This window comes from Ambystoma mexicanum, chromosome 4q, assembly GCF_040938575.1.
Source record: "Ambystoma mexicanum isolate Mex_15411 chromosome 4q, UKY_AmexF1_1, whole genome shotgun sequence".
NCBI lineage: Eukaryota > Metazoa > Chordata > Amphibia > Caudata > Ambystomatidae > Ambystoma > Ambystoma mexicanum.
In genome coordinates, this window is record NC_090928.1 from 998,353,135 (window position 1) to 998,373,402 (window position 20,268).

The following is a 20,268-nucleotide window of genomic DNA, read 5'->3' on the forward strand; positions in this document are numbered from 1 at the left end:
TCACATAATCACTATCACCTAGCGCTTAATCTTGATATATACTGACTGCACAATTATAATTATCTACAGTGTCAAATCTTCAAGATGTTAATATAATTCATTCTGAATTAGACACATTAGTCGATATATTAAGATACCTAGGGATTTACCACAATCATCAGGCGGCAATCGATTTAGATATGAGAAATGTGCCCAGCACAAATATTATTGTTTACATATGCACCAGAAAGCGATGACATCATCACGGCCACGCCATAAATGTTTAAAATGATTTGCGGCATGCCGAGGGGGAATCCTGACAGGAGATACACCCGTTTTGTTGGAGAGGAAAATATCACTATAGCTACTAAGTATGGTGGGGCAATTTGACAGTATACTGATTTATGGAAATCATGTTTAACTATACCTATTAACAAACTAATTTGATAAGTGTAATTTAGATAGCATACTCAATACAGACTATCATTTCTGCCCACTCATATAGATGCTGGACAATCCATCGAATTAAACTACACCCAAACCAATCAATTGTAGTGCATATATTCCAAATAGGATATACAAGCGACTATGGGGGGGGGGGGAGGTGAGCATTTCCCTCATTTTGTTTATTTATTTCTAGATGCTAAACAAATTGAGCACAATACCCCTTTGTAACATTGGCTGTTATCACCTATCCTGGTATTCAAATAGACTGTCCTTAGTAATATCTGGAAAAGAACAAAGAGTGAGTTTTTATAACAATTTTGGACCTTCGGACACTGCCAGCATGGTTACTAATACTTAGGGGGACACATTATAATAGAAGTATTCATGATATATCCACATTTACACGGGTGTGGGTGACCAACTACTCTTATGGTACTCTCACATATGGCTAATCTCACCATCTTGTTGCTATGGAATTCCTAACATTTGACAGTTCAGTGCTGATACACTATGTTGAAGTAAAAACCTATAGTTATACTTTAACCTTGATATTGCTCCAAAAGAACATTGATTGATGCGCTATTCTTGTTTTTTCTTGTTATATATTCTTGATGTTTTATGTTCTTTTCATATGATATTATATGTCTATTTCTGCATTTTATTTCTCCCTCTCTCTTCAAAAATTCAATTTGTTGGTATCAAATTTAATTCAAATGTGCTCAAATGTATACCTTTCTTTGGTGGTTTTGGAATTTTATTTCAAATATGTTCAAACCAATGTTTTTTTCTCCATGGTGGGTTTTTGGAATTTTGATTGATGGATTTTATTTGTCAACTTACTTTTTACTCAAATACCAAATTCATGGATACGTATCAAAATTGATTTCTCTTTGCTTGAATTTGGATTCTGGCTCCTGGCTCCATGACTGATATGGTCCGATCTATTTGATAATGATATCCTAACAAAATAATTTGTCGGCGACAATTTCTATGGTTTAAAAAAAAATGTTTTCTTCATTTATTTATGTCTGGAATTTGTTTTTATCAAAACATCTTTTCAAAATGTTTACTTTGTTTTGGACAATGGTCATTGATTTGCTTTCATTTGATGCAACATATAGAATTTGTTTTGGATTCGGCTTGATTACTGCTGGTATCTCAGATCATGTATATGATTTTATGTTAAATTCTCAGCAATGGATGATGGTGTGCCGGTGATTTGAACATATTTATACATGGTTCAATGTTTTATAATATGGATTATCAACATTTCTAGCGCAATCATAAGCCTTGAACACAACCAGTGGTTGAAACACTTGTCGGCTGAGTGACCGCCACTAATAAAACATCTAATACAAAACTCATTGAGGTATATGTTTCTGTTCAGAAGTTATTGTAAGATCAGCGCACGAGCCTAGGCACTGCAGCTATCCAACCATCGGAAAGTAGGAACCAAGAATAATCCAAACTTTAAGTGCACCTGCTACCCCTCGATTCTTGTAACTGATGGCAACTAACTTTTATTAGGAAAGAAGGGTTCACATTGAAGGATATTGAGTTGATTACTAAATTGAATATAACACGTTAGTGGTCGCATCTCTATGTTCGTTAGTTCTTTATGTTGAGTCTGCGTGACATCAGCTGTCCAACGTCTGACATCACGCTGTCTATTTAAGTGGTGTCAAACTAGATGGCAGCATTTGTCACGTGGAACGCCGCTGACCAAACCCAACGGGGTGCTGGGCCTAATCAGCCTGGTTATTGTGAGTTTCCATTTCACCATTCCACTTATTGACATTTACCCTAAGGACTTGGGCTAGAGTGTTGCTTTTTTGTTTTTATAAGTGTATCTGTGTTGCCCGACTTCTACGTTTAGAGTTGCATAGCTGAGATGGAACCGCAGCAGGGTATCCGCCACTGAACATTATTAAGCCTTGAAAATTGAGGACAAGGAGAGTTTAAGTACAGTAGTTTTAAGGTATGTGAGCAAATGTATTTCATTCACCCACGTAGTCGGGGAGGACCGGAGATACTTTGGATTAGAGTATTAGGTTATGAAGAGGAATGACTTGGTTGATTTGATTGACATGGTATACTTTTTTATTTTGTGAATAGAGATTGTTGTGACTAGGACAGTAAATATCAGATTGTTATTTTTAAACACCTAGGCCATATCAAAATAGAGAAAATGGTGAAAATGGAAATAGTTTTTTCGTGATGAGTGATTATAGAACTTAACCCATTTTAAATTAATGACATGTTCACCTTGTGAGGTGTGTAAGGAAGGCACGGCATCAATAGTAAGACAGACACAAGTGACCACAGTTCTAGGGTGTTAAGTGAACTTCAAAAAGGGTATGATAAACACCTATCTAAACCTAAATCTACAGATGGGAGCAAGCCACGACCATCAAATAACAATGACGCAGTCAGTGTTGTCTTGTCAAAATAAAAGGGCCTATACTAAAAAAACCTATTGCCAATCCCTACATCTAAATACAAATAGTTTGGGAAATAATGTTATGAAAAAGAAAAGTGATAAAAATTATGTCAGGTTCTCAGGCTGTTGGCCTCCCTTCCTTTTAGCATGGGATAAGGCTGTTCACTAGTGCATAGCACAGTCTCTGGCTTCTTTAGCACAAGGTTACAGTACACTCATCGGCATCGGGGCCTCCGGAGCATAAGTCTCCTTGCTTCTCAGAGTCCCTTCACTCAAAGGGCCTGAAGCAACCAAATATACAACAAGTTATTTTCCCTTATAGATTTTCACAAGTATTCACCTCGGTTGATCCAATATCCAACCCGGATCCCCCTCAACCGGGCTCAGATCCTTTTCGCATAAAGTTCATACAGGCTTCTCTTTGCTGGGCTCGAGCCTGCATTTCTCCTTTTACTTTATCACACAATGTTCGTAGATTCTTCCTTTTCGGGTGACTCACTGTTCACCCCGGATCCCCCTCTGCCGGGCTCATATCCCTTTTACACTTAGTTTCCCTCAGTCAGGCTCGGACCAATGTCAATTTTACATCAAGTATCAAAGACCTTCGAATGTGCACAGGGTTGGCTTGCCCCCTTGCAGGAACACTTCCATTTCACAATTCTCTCTTAACGTGTCACCCTTTTGGTTGGATACTTAAGTCTCTTTCTAATGGGCACCCACATGATGCCGGTCCACTCAGTCTACCGTATCGTATTACAGCTTCAAAGTTAATTCACTCATCTGCTGTATTAATAATCTTCTTCATACAATGTTGCTGCTTGGAACCTTGGTTTCCACACAGACCGGTCTGATATCAGTCTCCCCAATTCACCGGCTGTGCTGACTTCACTGGTGCGGCTTCGTTGTAGGAGCCAAGGACAATACGACAGCTGCAAACGCTTTTCCCCGCTTTGACTATCGACACGGCAGAGCCGGACCTCTGGCACACAATGCAGGATTCTTTAGGTTTAATTCAGTTTCCCGTTGTTGAAGGCTCATGGAAGATGCAGTCTGTCGGTGAAAAGGTCAAGGGTCCCTGCAATCCTCTTCGGTCGTGCAGTATTTCGCCTCGTATTGAATTGCCATCTTGGAACTGCTGCTTCCTCATGTTCTTTGCCTTGCTCAGAGTGTGCTTTCTTGATCCGCCTTTTATCCGTGTGGAGATGTGTGATGGAAGTCAGGGGTGTGTAATGATCAGTAATTGCCTGACCATTGTAGTGAGACATGTCGGGTGTTAGTCCGTTTTGCCTCACAGTGAGTTGTCCTTGAGAAAGTGTTCATGTCAGAAAGAGGGTTGGGGGATTTAGTCCCTACGTCTGGCTGTGCAGTGTCCCGCTTCCACTCCCCGAAGATCCCTCCCCCCCACCCCCAATCCAGGTGATCTCCCCTCACTGGTCCATCTCCAGGTATTGGATACAACTGGCGATGGCCATGTTCTTGCCACCAGGATGACAGATCCCTGGGGACCAGCAGGTGACAGCTTCAGGTTTCTCAGAGATTATACTGTTGGTGGTCACAAGATAAAATGGTGCAAGTGTGATTTCAGGGTAAGAGGTGATTTACACTCATAATTAGCAATTGATCAATCAAAGGATTATGTATGGGATACATCATTGTACTTTTGTAGTGATTTTCCTCTCCTCCTTTCTCTGTCCCTTTTTCCCTTGATTTATATATTTATTTTCAATTTCATGTCTTGGTCCATTTATCATATTTTCTATTCATTATTGTATGTTGATCACTCACTTCCCAACATGTTTCATTTAATTGTTAGACCGGTATGACTGTGTGTTACAGCCCTGAAGAAGACACCTTTTGTTTATGGTCGAAACACATGTTGGCTGTTCATTAAATTAAAACCACTTGACTTTTGAACTATTGGTCTACATATCTAGTCAACATGACTTGTATCATTATGTATTGACTTTTGCTAAGGTGTGGCACAATTGGTCAGACTGTTGTAAGTACTCATTGTTCTGTGACCTTGGACTATGGTCACATCCTTTCTGACACTGCTGCTAGCAAACCTACAAAATCAGAATAAAGTGTTCACTGATCAGATAGCTTAAATTATATATCTTGGCAGTTAGCTCAACTTGGTAATAGCCCTTTCCTAGTAATCCCGACCCAGCGACACGCCTTGTAAGAGGTCCAGGTTGCACCAGAAGCAAGAAAAAGGCGCACAAAGAAGTGTCCAGAGACAGGCCGAGACCGTCTCAGAGGTTGGAAGAGAAACAGTATTCACATAAGAGAATGCAAGCCTCTTCCTCTCGTTCACTGGAACTCAGCCAGTCTATTACGATGGCACAGTTGTCCAAGCCTGTTACTTCATCCACCGTTAGACCATCGTCAATGACACCAACGACCAAATTGTTCTCTGTTACGCAGTCGATGACATAATAGTGTATGACCATGGCAAGCAAACCAACTACTTCACTGTCGACATCAACTCCATCAAAGGCAGGTGCAGTACCAACATAGTCAGCGAAAAGGTTGTCATGTCTCAAGCGACGACGAAACAGGAAACGACAACGAAGCCGGTCACTTCTATCACTCCCTCAGCGCCACATCCAACCTAGTAATCAACCGCGACCTGTACAGTAGTATCTGCTATGGTAGCACCTCCATGTCGTTAATACCCCCTACCAGGATTGGGGTATCAGTGCTACCAGTGATAGTCGTGGAACCAATCGTGTCTTCTTTTGAAGAAGGGGCTGAGGAGGGTTTGTCACCCCTCAGTTCTTCTCTTCAAGTACCCAGCAGATCACCATCAAGACTTGTCTCACCTGAAAGAAGACCAAGTCCTGCCAGGGCCCCAGCACCAGCACTGAAGCCTACATCACCACACGCAAAATTAAGCCATATCGGGCTGCATGTGTTGCCACCATTGGCTCCAACTCCTGCAAGTGATATATCTGTGGACATTTTTAATACCCTCACTACACTAGTGTCCACCCTAAAATAAGTCCGCTGGACCCTTCACCAACCCCAGACCCATCAGTGCTCTGCAGGCACCCACATCAGAGCAAGTGCATGATATCCATCCCACTCCTAGAAGATATCTGGGAAGACGCCCTTATTACCATAGCATACCCCTTTTCAGCGGCAGCAAAAAAGGAACGTTTTGATTAGCAATACAGAGCCCATAAGACTACTCTGGTCGATCTCCGCACACAGTCGACGCCTGATTCAGTGGTCTTCGCCGCGGCCAAGAAATAATTTGCAAATCCATCCTCCTCCTGCTCTGTCCCTCCAGACAAAGAGGGCAAACGCGTGGATGCCTTCGGGAAGAAGGTTCTAACAACCGCAGCAGCCACCATCAAAGCTGCAAATGCGATGGCCATTCTTGCACAATCTGATTGCGAGCTATGGTTCAAGCTAGGCTCCGTCCTGGCATTTTTGCCCAACGACAAAAAGCAGGAGTCGATGAACATATTACACAAGGGTGAGCTGGCATCAGATCATGCCATCTCAGTGTCAGTAGACATCACTGACACAGGATTCCGCTAACTGGGCAATGGGGCCATGCCTTGCTGACATTGGCTGAAGGCGACACATTTTTGGCCAGAGTTGCAAGTAAAGGTCGTCTACATTCTGTTCGACAGCATAGCTCTTTTTGCGAAGAAGGTTGATGAAACTCTGCTCACTAGTGAGTCTGTCACAGAGACTGCCCATTCCCTGGGCTCATTGCATCAAAGGCCTCAGTCCTTTAAGGCAACAGTCCGTTTGCACAGGTAAGGACAGTTTTGGCAGGACCTCTTGGCACAATCATCCCTCTTACCAATCCTCCTCCTCTTACAAGACGCCTGCATACTCTCAGACGATCAGGACAGAGGAAAGTCTCAATTTTACAGAGGCACCCAGTCCAGGGGCCAATCCAAGGAAGCAGCCCTGACCCAGCCAGGGTCGAACCCTCCCACTTCAACACCCCAGTGGGAAGGAGCCTATCGCAGTTAGTCAGGGAATGGAAGACCATCACATCCGAGTAATTGGTGCGCTACCTTCTCCAGCAGGGCCAGTTTCTGGAGTTTGTAAGCATGCTGCAAGACAATCCCCCTATACGCAAGCTGGAAAAGCTCTGTCATCTGCTGCTACAGGAGGTGCAAGCGTTGCTAACCAAGGGGGCGGTGGAGAAAGTGCCGAAGATGGAGCGATCGACAGGAGTCTTCTCACATAATTTCCTGATCAGGAAAAAGCCGTTCCACAAGAAGTGGGGGATTTGGTGGCCCACCTTAGATCTAAGGGTACTCAACAAATTCCTCAAAGTACAAACATTTCATATGGTGACATTACACCAGGCCTTGTCTCCACTACAGCAGGGAGACTTCCTGGTGTCCCTCCACCTCGAAGACGCTTACTTCCACATCCCTATACGCCACTCACACAACAGCTACCTTAGTTTTGTAGTTGCTGGGGTGCACTACCAATTCAAGGCTTTGCCCTTCGGCCTTGGCTCATCCCCGCAAGTATTTACCAAATGCCTCGCTCCAGTGGTAGCTCACCTACGCAGTAAGTGCGTCCACCTCTACCCATACTTAAACGACTGGTTGGTGAGGGCTCTGTCTTTTGCTGTGACAACAAGGAGCACAGTATCCACCATCCAATGTCTGCAATTCCTTGGCTTTTCCATACATTTCCCAAAGTCATGCCTGATAACAGAAAGACAAGCTCTTTACTAGGGTGCAAAGCTCAAGGTGTCCTGCACTGCGACACCATCAGACGATCAAGTGTCCTCATTCCTCGCCAAAGTGCAATATCTTGACGTGGTTCCGACATCTGCCGGCAGTGTAATAATCGGATTGTCATCACTCCTTTCCCAGAGGTGGCCTCTCCTCATTTGACCAGTGGACGGCGGGCGCTACCTTATCCTAACCCTCTGTGCCGGCTATTTGATGGAGGATCACATGGTGGGAGGCAACCTTCGGGGGATGGGAGGGTACAGCATTATCGGGTGAGACATGGTATCCCACTTTCCCTTTTAGGGATATCCCTTCCATTGCACATGCTTTAATGGCATATTGTAATTCCCCCCAGCAACCCACAAAGCATTTTGACAGTGCACTTTCAATATTTTGAAACCAACCTACTGACAAACACTGACACGAGGAAGAGGGCCATCAGAACGAAGATTGCTCAACTGAAGCAAAACAAACAGTCTAGTACTTGGAGAAATCAGATTAAGTGAGTATCTCCCTTTCTCAGTGCAGGAGTTCAAAGATGGAACAGCTGTACAACACAATGTGATTCAACCAGCTAGCCTACTCTGGGTAAACCAAGCTGTAGGGAGGACAGACGAGCATGGAAGCATGAGAGAATCGTGGAGGAAAACGAGGAAGAAGCTTTCGTAGCTGAATAGCGGAGAGCAGGCAGTGTTTTGGTGGCGTACTCCTGAAAGCACCAGAGATGCTGACGAGGGACGTGAAGCAGTGAGGAAGCTTTGTGCCGGCAATGGAAGCCACAGCGACAAGCCACCCCGGAACAGCTGAGCCATCTGAACTGAAGAGGGGAGGTCAGGCGCCAAGCAGTACTAAAAGAGGGGTCGGAGAAGCTACGGAAGCTGTTCAAGCACCAGTGAGCCCATAGTAAAAGGCTGGGGGGACTGGGTGGTAATGGGAGAAAGCACTCCTAAGTACGAGTGGGAGGTGAATCCCTACGGCTCACTACGTGGTTAATCTTCATAGTGCCAGTACTTGGGAATGAAGGAAAATACAAGTAACACAAATGGAAATGTGAACTTGGGGAAGCTAAACACCACCTTGGTCTCGAAGCTGTTGACTGTTGTGTTGAAAGTCCTGGCAGGAGAGTACACCAGGTGAAAGTCGAGACGGGACTCACACCCATTAATTTGAAATTGAAAGTCCTGGCATTAGAGCACAGGTGGTATAGCTCAGTGACAATGCGCTGGTCTTGGAAGCAAGACGCAGAGCAACACTGTTTTGAATCCTGGTCTGCGCTTAGAAAGCTCTTCGGTATTAAACGCATTATAAAAAAACTATAATTATAATATTTGACAGGCAAGCTGGAGAACTGAAGCAAAACAGAAAGGAAGGGCAATACCCCTTCTTAAAAAGAACTATACAACAGACCTGGCAGGGGAGTGTATAACTGGTGTTGTCAGAGTCTGGAAACCAACACCCAAGTTGTGGCGTTCTAAAGAGGGAATACAAAGGAGGGTTCATACCCTTTGGATTTTGAACTGCATTGCATGAAGAGACAACCTGGGAAAGGGAGTCATTTTTCCGGGAGTGAATTACAACACCAAGAGAAGTTAGTTAAACTCTTGGGCTACAGGAACATGGTTTTTCTTTTTGAACCTATATCTTTGGTGAAGAGAAACCTGGGGAAGGGAACACTATCCATTGGAGATTTCTGGTGAATGTTCATCTTTTGTTGAACGTAAACATCTGTGCACTCTTTCAAGCCAAAGACATTATCCTTAGCACCTTAGTTATTTTTTAGTGTGAAAAGGTGAGGATATGATGATGGGAACAGGACATTTTTGCTTTGGACATCTTGGCAACGGAGAGACACCTTTAGCTTTTGGTTGAGGTAGGGGAAATAGCCTCCTAGATTAGGGACAGGGAGTCATTTCCCCAACCCCATTATTATTTCAATAAAGGTTTGTGGCCACAAACATACATCCTGTGTTGTCCGCGTCTCATTCCTGGCTCCTCACAGCAGTTACAAGTCCCTGTTGCGCATGATGTCATCCTGCATCACTCTGATCACTCATTGCAGGCTGCACATTCCTAGATGCTCGTTGAGTACAGATGTGACATGACCCTTGCCCCTGGCCCTCACTGGCAAGTCAGCCTTCCAGATAGGGCCAGGTCAAAGGCCTTAAAACCTCATCCAAGACTCTCTTGGAGTCAAACCTAGCGACTTTGGCGCCAGGCTCAAAACCATCATGAAGACCAACATTAGAATGGGACTATTTACTTGAGATTATTTAATTTGGGGGCGGGGGGGTTCAGCCAACATGGTGGCACGCGCATAGCTCAGTTACAAGGAACTGAGCTATGCGGTCTAGTCTTTTGGGTGTGGCAGGCCTGGGACTATTTTACCTGGACTACTTTGGGTGTGGCAGGCCTGGGACTATTTTACCTGGACTACTTTACCTTAGACTATTTAAACCGCACCCAAACAGCAGAACATGCTTTGCGTTATGCTGCTGTGGGCAGCGCAACGTTCACCGTGTCCAGTTCTTTGATGCCAGCTTACCTGAAACCAAGGATCTGCAGAGAGAGAAAGAACACTATGAAACTTACCTGGCACAGTATCCTGTTTTCAATCCATCGCCGACTTCAGTTCCACTCACCTGAAGGTACGAACTCCACCATCGGGCACCGCAAGCATCCTGGAATACTGTTAGGGAGAATTCTCTGTTTAGGCTGAATTTCCCTACCTAGTGAGTCCCCCAGCAGCTTTGCTGGACTTCTGGGGTTTCTTTTTTTTCTCCTGCCAAGAGTGAGACTCCTTTTCCCTCACTCTTGGACATGTTGAAGTGTGTTTTCTTGGTTAAACCTTGTGTTGAATGGGCTATGGGGTCTTTTACTCCATAGGGCCTCATGTATTTTTGTGATGTGGGTTACACAGCACCCTCTGTGCCGTGACCCAGGGGTGTCCTAGGGACTCCCCAACATAGACTCCATACCCTGGGACTGACTACTGTCTCCCAGGGCATGTAAAGTCACCAAAGACTTTACTAGTCTTGAATCCTGAACAGAACCAGTACAAACCATCATATTGTGGACGTACTGGCTGGGGCAATTCGATTGCCCCAGGGTCTGTTAGTCGAGGGGGCACGTCCCCGTCCCCCCTGATCGAGTTTTGGCTGGTGGCAGTGGAAACTACTTTTTATATTCGACCGCGAATATTTCCCTATGGGATTTCCCATTGTTTTAGGCTAACACATTTATTTATTTATTTACGGTAGCCTTAAACATACCGCCGGGTTATATATTTATTAGTATAACTCCGGTTGGGACTTTTTGCCAAAACTTGATTCTAAAATGGCGTTGGCGTTCGCCTCTGTAACTCTGACCCAAAGTGGAGCCCTTTGTCCCACTTTTGGCGGGCTTCTCCACAGAAGCCCTCCAAAGTGGTGCCACTCTGTCTGGGGTACTTAGGAGGGGTGGAGGGGGATTTAGGCACCCTGGACTGAGTTACCTTGGTAACTCAAGTCGCACTCCGTCCTGATTGGCCCAAGTGGTGAGCCGGCCGGCTCACCACTTAGCATGTTTGAGTGACAGCTAGGCTGGGTGAATGGGGGTTTGCTGCATAAAAGCAGGGCTTTGGGGACTGGGACTTCAGAAGTCGCCACAGGACCAAGAATCCGACGAGGGAAGAGCTGAGCCGACCTGCCTCGACGACACCACCCGGTGGAGCCCTGCTGAACCGTCTCACCACTTTTCCCGACGACCGAGGAGAACTCTTAACGGAGTGGCTCCTTCCCTTGACTGGTGGGGACAACCAGTTTTCGCCTTCTTTTCGCTTCTCGAGGTATCTCGTGGCCGCCTTGCCAGTGCCAAGCACCCCGGCAACCGGAACCCCACCACTTTTACCCCAACCACGAAAGTCGGTACAACCCTTTAACCGGAGGACTCCGCGGCTGGTTTCTTCCCGGGCAGTGCAACGACCTTCTTCTTCTGCTCTTCAGCGAGAACTTCTTCTCCCCTGACCGACGCCTGGAACAACTGCCACCGCTGGAGGACCCTTTCCGCTTAAGGTACCGTGTTCCGCCTGGCTTCCCTTGCCACCGACTGTACGGGGTAGATTTAGCCCCCGGCTTTCGAACCTGGGAGTGCCTGGAACACCTTGGCTAAACTTTCTAAACCACTCTAAACTCTTTCTAACTCTTTGCAAGACTTTGAATCCCTAATAACAGTGTGATCTTGGGCACATTTTCGCTCCGGCTACTCTAAGAGTGGGCCCTGCCTAGTGACTTTTGCTCACCTGTGACTTTGTGCTTCTTTGAGCCTATTGCAAGTGTTCTGGACCTTAGAGTGGTGTGTTTAACCCATTTCTGTTTCTCTTTTATCCCTTCCTTGAACCTTCTAGAGTGTCATCTAACGTTAAGCATTCACCTCTGTTTTAATTATGTGATGTTAACTTAGAGTTGACTAGATAGGAGTAAGGGTTGAAACTGCTTTCATTATAACTGTGTTTGAAGTGTTTTACTATACTTTGCTAGAGTGTTTTCAACGTATGGGTTCTTAAAAATAAAAAAACTATATACTTTTGAAACCAAGCTCTGGTCAGTGTTTGCTTGTGCTATTGTGTCTGAGTACATATTGTGTATACTTTGCATACTGCCTAACTCTTCTTGAGGGAAGTCTGACTGCTCAGCCACAGCTACCAGGTAAATCTGGGTGGTGCAGACTGCTACCAAGTGGGTTTACTGCTATACCTGTAGTCTTAAATCTTTTGCAGTGTTCCCTAAGGGAACTGCACAGGTTTCTGCCTAACAAATACCATAACCTGGACAAAAGAGAAAGAAAGACAGCATTAGTTAGTGTTTACTCACGTTTCCTCCCGAATGAAGAAAGCCACACAATTCTTACCTGGTAGTCCTCTCCTGGTCAGTATCATCGCTGGAACATTATGGCCCTCGGCGAGGACCATCGCAACCTGCAAGGAGAGAAAAGTTGATATGAAAGGCGAAACAGCGCCGCGCATCACTCACCGGACAGCATCGCATACACTACACTTTTGCCTACCGGCCCATGCTCATCTTCAAACTGCATGACATACCAAAATACCTTTCCATACCTAAAAGGAAAGAAGCAAGACATTATTATTCGAACTAAGAGGAACATAAGAACTGCATATAAGACTATAAAGCAGCAAACCTACGGAGTCGCAGCAGGCCTGGATTCCCACAGGGGGGCTTGCACCAGTGAAGTAACTTGGTCGCTGCACGCCCCGCCACATCTACGCGCCCCTGCCATGAGGAGCAGGACGGAGAATCCACCTTTTACAATATTAAGGTGAGGAGAGGGCCCAAGGGGGAGGAAGGAGTTGAGGCCAAGGGAGATGGGAAAACATAAAGACAATCTGGTATTGAATCCAGCTCTCCTATATTGCTGACCCATCTTTCAACCAGAGGCCTTACCAAGGGACCGGGAGAGGGTTCGAGAGTGCAAATCATCCAACCAGGGCTGGGTGGCGTCCCCGTGGATACCAGGTGAGCGTAACAGATGTCAGAATCCTGGGAAGATGGCATCGCCCTGACAAGGCAGTTCAGACGCAGCCTCCGCTGGTGGTCAGTCAAAGCCCACCTTATAAAGGATGCTCCTTTTTGGCTGCCCACACATCAGGCCACCCACACAATAATTGTTTGGCTAGTGGGCTGGGGAGGCCAGTGTCAGGACGTCCACTCAAGGGGTCTGTGGTGCCAAGACAAAATGCTGCTGCACATCAATCTGCTGGAACTGAGTGCGATTGCCCTCAACTTTTTCCTCCCTTTGCTGACTGGAAAGGTGGTACGGATATTTACCAACACCACCACGTCGGTATAGGCAACCAAAGAAGCTCGAGAACTCGGCTGTCCAAGGAGGCTCAGACCCTGTGTATTGGGTTTTGCGACGCTGCACGTTTCTGATTCCCCTCCATCTGCTGTTCTTCAGTGTTGGTTCTTCAGTACCTGTTTGCGAAGTTTAAACTGCTCTGTTAACGAGGATTCCCAACCTAACGATGGGGAATATTCACAGCATGTGAATCTATGAAGGATACCAATGCTGGAGAACAGGAGTTGCAGATCAATAACTTATTTCTTATTAATACTTCCTATCCTGAGGATTTCTTCTTTTCTTGTCCAAGTCGATTCTGATGTTTGAGGAACACTTGCTGACAGTCTTCCGTAAGGGTTTCCCTAAGTGATCGAACCAGGGTCTCTTATCTTTATAATTCGTAGGAGTCCTAACATTTGGCCACCATCAAATGAGGCATCAAAAAGGGCTCTTTAGCTCTCTATGGGCCACCAAAAAGGATCAGCGATGTAGTTACCATTGGACCGGGAAGCTGCCATTTCTAGCCTGTCTGACTCCTCCTCCCGTGTCCACAACCTGCTGTTACCACCTCTGCCTGTTGATGCCCTCCATCTAAGTCACTTAGAGCTGGACTCAGAAGTTTGTGATACCCTACCACAGAGTTCCATATCCCTTGACTCTTCTCCTTGCCTTAACCAATATAAGAAAGTAATCTATAATTGCTCCCCCCTAACTACCCATCTGTGGAAAAAGACTTTGCAGGTGAGTCAGATAGGACCCTCTTATTCACCAAACTCCCACATTGAAGTGTTCAATTCCAGCTCAGCTTTGTTCTAGTTTGCACAGACTGCCCAGGTAGCTGGTATTCTACACTTCTCATCCTCCCGAAACAAAGGTGCTGACTGCACATTCGTCTCTCCTGTCTCCACTGATAGTCACTTACCTACCAAGGGCCTTGTTGCCAAAATACATAAACTCCCTTTTTATTGCACCACTTACCTTTAGTGGCAGAGGACACAAAGTATCTATACCTTGCTTTAGCAACTGTCTCTAGCTCTCCCAAGTCTCTCTCTTGAAAGGGGCAGATGTCCGTCCCACCAGTCCTCCCCCACCCCCCTTTCAACGTCCTCTCATTAATTTGCATTACCTGCAATGTTCCACAATATATATTCGGGCATGCCATCTTGTCACTGGGCAATTAGGAGGGTCCCTCTTAAGTCCTAGAATAAACTGGGGTCAAGTCAGTCCAACAGAGTCTTTTCCATTAGAGAGGCAATGGGATTGCTTGGGCAAGAATACAGAGAACCTTTGCTGGGTGTCCAGCCAACGGGATACTATGATGGCTCAAGGTCCACTTTGTGTCCATTCCTCAGTCCATCCTACTCATGGTTGATGATGGTAATATTGTATGAACATTTTAGTTATGACCATTGCTGGAAAGTGATAATGTTTGAGTGCTATATTTAACACTCCATTTATTTTTTGCACTATCCATGCCATGATCCCCCTCTAAAACCCTCCTAGAACTAAATCGTTTCATTTTAATATATGATGAAGCATCCTTCGGCAAAGTAATTGCTACATCAAAGTACTGCATAGCACCTATGCTCCTAAATGATGGTCTCCCTTTTCATCCATCGTTTGTCAACTCTCCCCAATCAGCAGATCTTGAAAAATACATCCATCTAGACATGTCAACTAGAAACCTACCAAAAGCCCTCTACTAGAGTCTTCCTCCTTCTGCATTCATATATGTACTAGTATTACATTTATAAAGTACTTTCTACAAAGCGTGGACAGTTTAAAATATGATGGTACAATCAAGTGAAGTAGTATATTCCAGATAGTGAACAGAAGTAGGGAGATGGAGATCAGAGATTGGATTGAAAAATGTGCAGGGAGAAAGAGGAATGGATAGAGCGAGAAAGAGTTCCAGTGCTTGGGGGTGGGTAGGCAAAGGAACAGAAACGAGAGTAGGCACAAGGGCATCTAGGAGTGGAACGCAGGAACTAATTCCGAGCAAGCAATGTACGACTGGGAAAATAAAGCGTTATAATTCAAGAATGATGGAGAGGGGCATGACCATGAAAACGATGGAAAGGAAGTGAAAGAGAAGACAAGGTTCAAAGGGAAGGGGAGACATGGAGTGCTGAAAATAGGAAATAGAAGAACAAGGAGGGAGAGACAAAGGTGACAGGTGGATGAGTTAAAGACAGAATGGCGTGGGGGCATGTGAGAGACAGGAAGACCAAGTAACAGGGCATAGCAATAATCAATATGAGACCAGATCAACAAAGTGTGATGAATCAAATGGGAATCCTCTCGGATTCCCTAGGGGGCCCTACTCCCATGTGGTCCGATTCTGACCCTCGGGGTGGCTATATGAGGGAGGAGCTCATGGGAAGAGACAGCTACCGGGGAGATATCATGACTTCATTGGATGAGACACAGTATCCCCACTTTCCCATGAAGACCCCCTGACACCTAAAACCTTAATTGCCTATTGTCAGCTAATGGTTCTCCCTTGTAGAGGAAGTTGGGAAACCTTTTTCTCTACACTACTCTGGTCAGGTCCCCACCTTTGACCCAAACACCCACAACTCACACACATAACACCTTTTGTTTCTGATGTACCTTTAGGTGAAATCTGAGAAAAAGCATCTAAGAGTTAAAAGTCCAATGACATCTATGGACTTCAAATCCCATAACCACCCAGGTACTGAGATGAGGAGGAGGAGGAGGAGGATGAGGGAGTTTGTGCAAAGTGACAGGAGTTCAAAGTACAGCATACAGCCTAGTTGTTTTTCCAAGTCTTCCGTGCGGAGGACAATTAAAGATGGCAACCACACTATTGGATCGAGCAGTGCAGGAGAAGCCGTTGAACCCCATAATGAGGACCATGAACACGAGGCACACAGACAGGTGTGTTGGAGCAGAGAAAGCCGCCAGACAGGAACAGAAATGCTGCATTCGAGCAAGAAGGGCCGTGGAGACGCTGGGAGCCGTGCAATAGCTTCTCGATGTTGGGCATCTCGAAGAGACACAGGTCTCCAGTCCAGGCCAAAAAAAGAAACCCGGCGTGTGACCGTGGAGCCGTGCAGGATACTGGAAGAGCGTCTGCACATTCCAAAGTGGAAAGCGGGTGAACGACCCACAGCGCAGAGGCCCAAGCAGAATCGGAGACACTGGAAGGAACTAGTGAGTCTAAACAAAGCAGTTGGGGACCACAGGGCGTTCCGACAAGCGAGCCAACACATGTTTGAATGGTACGAAATTTCTGATGCAGAAAATACCTGAAGTTTCCTTTAATGAACGTATTGCTTAAACAAGAACTTTGCAAGTCCAGTGAAGACACAAATGAACTGTTGGCTAAAGAGACATTTGGTTTGCCATCCTATTTAAGAATCTAGGGGATGGGGACCACCCTCTGGATACAAGGGTCTTTTCCTTGGACAACATTTTCGTTGGAGTCATTCTTATACTTTTGAACACTTTTGCCAACATCAAGTTAGACATTTTCTTGTACCTCTTTGTTGTTTTTTGGTTTTAATGTGAGGGTCAGGATTCAACATTTTGGACACAAAGGCGGCTTTTCAGTAACTGACATCCTGACACACAGCCGCCTTTTTTGGTTTCTAGGTAGGGAAGTTCCTCTTTAAAATGGAGCCAGAGAGGCATTTTGCCAACCCATTTTTATTTAATAAATGTTTTTAGCCAAAAACATAATTCTGGCTTTCATTTGACTCCTCACAGAAGTGATAAGTTTGGTGACATGAAAGGAAAGGCAGTGGTGTGCACAAATAATGTTAAATAGGGGGCTCAGTAGGAAGAACAGGTCACGTTAGAAATATGACGAGAGAAAGAGGGGTTGAAGGTGAACCCAGGTTACAAGCTGATGAAAAAGATGTTCTATCACACCGTAATCCTTGAACTCCATGTAGGAAATATGCTCAAAAATTACTCCATCCTCTGACTTCTCTTGAACCAGCTGGGCGTTCACTGTGGGATGACACATTTTCTTTAAAACATGTTTTGGATTCATATCCAAGGATCTTTCTTCCACCTCATACCCTCTGGTATTGGTTTTCCACTCCAGCATTCACTGATGTCTTCAAACATCTATTTTCTGTCCACGACTCTTAATGAGATAGGCCAGGTCGGGCATCCAGTAAACTGAGACTTTTCCTCTGGGTACCTCCAGCTTAGTACACCCATTGGCACCACAACATCTCCCATTTTTCCCCCTAAAGCACAAAATTCTTTCTACAAGGTAATGACAACTCTTATCAAACTGCCTGTAAAGCTCTCTCTCACGCGGCTACCTCCAAATTCAATTGACCATCAGGCATCCATCATCCATAGGGGAATTTATGGACTCCTGGGCTCCTAGCATTTTTCCCTCTGTGCAGTCTCATTTAATCACTTTGTCAAACCACAACTGCAAGTGTGCAAGCCGCTACTGTGCCAGTCCACCACAGCTCTCTTCAAAACTAATCGGTCTCATGCCCATCTATCGTCTCCAGCAACTGATCAAACAGCCCTGGCAGTGGGGTATGGCCACAGCTGGGTGAAGACTGGGCTTGACATCTTGGATTTGCAGATTCTCCAGGATCAATTGTAGTGTATCTGCAATCACTGGAGGTTCTTCTGATTAATTTCTCACTAGGTGCGGCCACACAATATCGTTTGGTGGCTGCAGCCGCAGAGCAGAGACAAACGTGTGCTCTTCGCAACCAAGCTTGTGAATGATCTCCTTTTGTAATATTTGTCAACACAATGACTTCTTTTTTTTCTTTCTTTGCAGGCGATAAGATGGATGCTGAGCTGAAAACACTAAAATTGGAGATAGAAGAATTAAAGGAATATGCAGAAGAGAAATCAAAAGAGGCAGAAGAAAACATTGAGAAGTACTGTGGTCTGATGATCAACCAGCATAAGTTAGAGGAAGCGAATGAGTTGTTACAAAGCCGTGTGGATTTCCTTAATGCACAGCTAAAGCAACATCATGCACAAGATCCCACTTCTTCAGTGCATGCAGAAAAAACATGCGACACAAAGGTAACTAAGGACCAAAGATTATCAAAGGTCCAGGGCCCCCTAGCTGGTAAAAGGCCAAGAACCCTTGAAAGCAAAGATGATGATAAAGAACAGAAAACAAATACGCCAAAGAATTTGACGAAACGAGTAAAAAGCAAAATCAACTCTGAGGCATTCCATAAAACATCTGGTGACAATGGTGGATATGAACTTGAGGGACTCCCAAGTGTTGTTCAGAAAGGTATGCACATTTACTAATTAGAATACGTATTGATGATAATTGATGTATATAATTAGACATATTGTTGAAGATTACATTTGCTTTGGAATCGCAGAATCAGTGCATCTTTTTTGCTATTGCTAACAGACAACGCTTTCAAATGTTTTGCTGGGTTACGATACACGTCCCAAAATAATGTTGAACTTTAAAAGCTTACTTGGCAGCCCAGAGCTTTCCCACGTTTTACGGGTACCCTTACCTTTGATGATAAAAATGAGTCCTCTATTATTGTGCTTTTGTTAAATTTGCTTTTGCAGATGTGTTCCATTTCATCTTGATTTGGGTGTGTTTTTGCTTTTCATGTTGGTTTTCGTTTGACTTCTTTCCAAAATGTAATTAATACAAAAACACAAGAAACGATAATGCATGTCCTGAGCATGGCATATTTACAAACATGATTAGACCTGCTCGGAAGGCTTGTGGATCTGCATAGTCTGATATCTAATAGGAGTCGCAGAGTATTAGAAGATTTGTTTTCGAAAGTTAAAAACGGACGTCGACGGGGCGTGTTAGTGTATACTATGCCTAGTGTGTTGTGTACTGTACCCATGGTCCTTCACGCATTGAGGTCCGTCAGATTGTTTCTTTCCGCCATCGTGGTCTGTCGCAAGTTGTGGAGTTCCTTTCCATGCTGACGCCTTTAACTAGTTTAAGTTTATTTGTTGACTCGCTTTCTTTCTTTACTGTCCGCTTTTGCCGCAGCGTCACCCAACTTCTTGACGGCCCTTGATGGACAACTCCATCATTGACAGCTTCAATGAATCGACGATCAGACACAGCCTCTTCAGGCCTCAGCCCTTACAGTGGGGGTGGGTGGTGGTTTTCATACAGCTACTCCTTTTAGAGAATGCATATTCTGCCACCCCCTTTCCCTTTTTCTCACCTAACTGCTGTTTCCATTGATAATGGAAAAACACCTTTTAAATGTTGGCCTTGCTGCCATAGGAAATTCCCTTGGAAGGACACGCACTGAGTGTGCAATTACTGTCTACTTGGGGATCCCCTGAAAAGCTTTGCAAGTCCTGCAAACCTTTCCGCCCAAAAACTCTTAAGGACAGCCGGACCAAGCGCCGGGCCGTCCACACAATGCAGGCTGAAGCTCTCGACGTGACGGAGGATTCCAGCAAGTGCAGGATCTATGTCCTTAGTGACACTGAACGCGACTGGGGTTCGTCGGGTGCCCATGTGCGGGCCCCCGACTCCACTAAGCAGGGCTGAGGCTCTGTGACGGAGACGACACCCGGTGGCCATAGCACACACAAGTCCAAACACACCAAGTACATAGCCCACAGCTGACATTCGACAAAATCGTCACGTGTCGAGGCCCATGCGGTGTACATGGCACAAGCCTCTAGAATCTTCCCTGTCCTCTGGGCCATCGCAAAAAAAATCCAAATCCTAAACGCCTTTGTCTTCCCAAAGCTCTCAGGTTAGGAGTTCCTCCTCCCCTGTAGACACAAACTCGTGGGCTATGCATCACAAGGATCAGGCACCCTCCCAAGCCACCTTAGGCTTTCCACCATCCAATGACTGGACCCCTGAGCAATTCAACAACA

The 20,268-nt window shown here is 45.2% G+C and overlaps 1 protein-coding gene across 3 annotated transcripts in view; it reads left to right on the forward strand.

The window, feature by feature from the left end:
• CENPF (centromere protein F) overlaps positions 1 to 20,268 on the forward strand; it is a 1,250,680-nt gene that overhangs the window by 992,632 nt on the left and 237,780 nt on the right. For all 3 annotated transcript variants that reach the window (XM_069608564.1, XM_069608566.1, XM_069608565.1), the window contains one exon: positions 18,200 to 18,673. In XM_069608564.1, the coding sequence (XP_069464665.1) occupies positions 18,200 to 18,673 (474 nt within the window). The remainder of the gene's footprint in view (positions 1 to 18,199; positions 18,674 to 20,268) is intronic.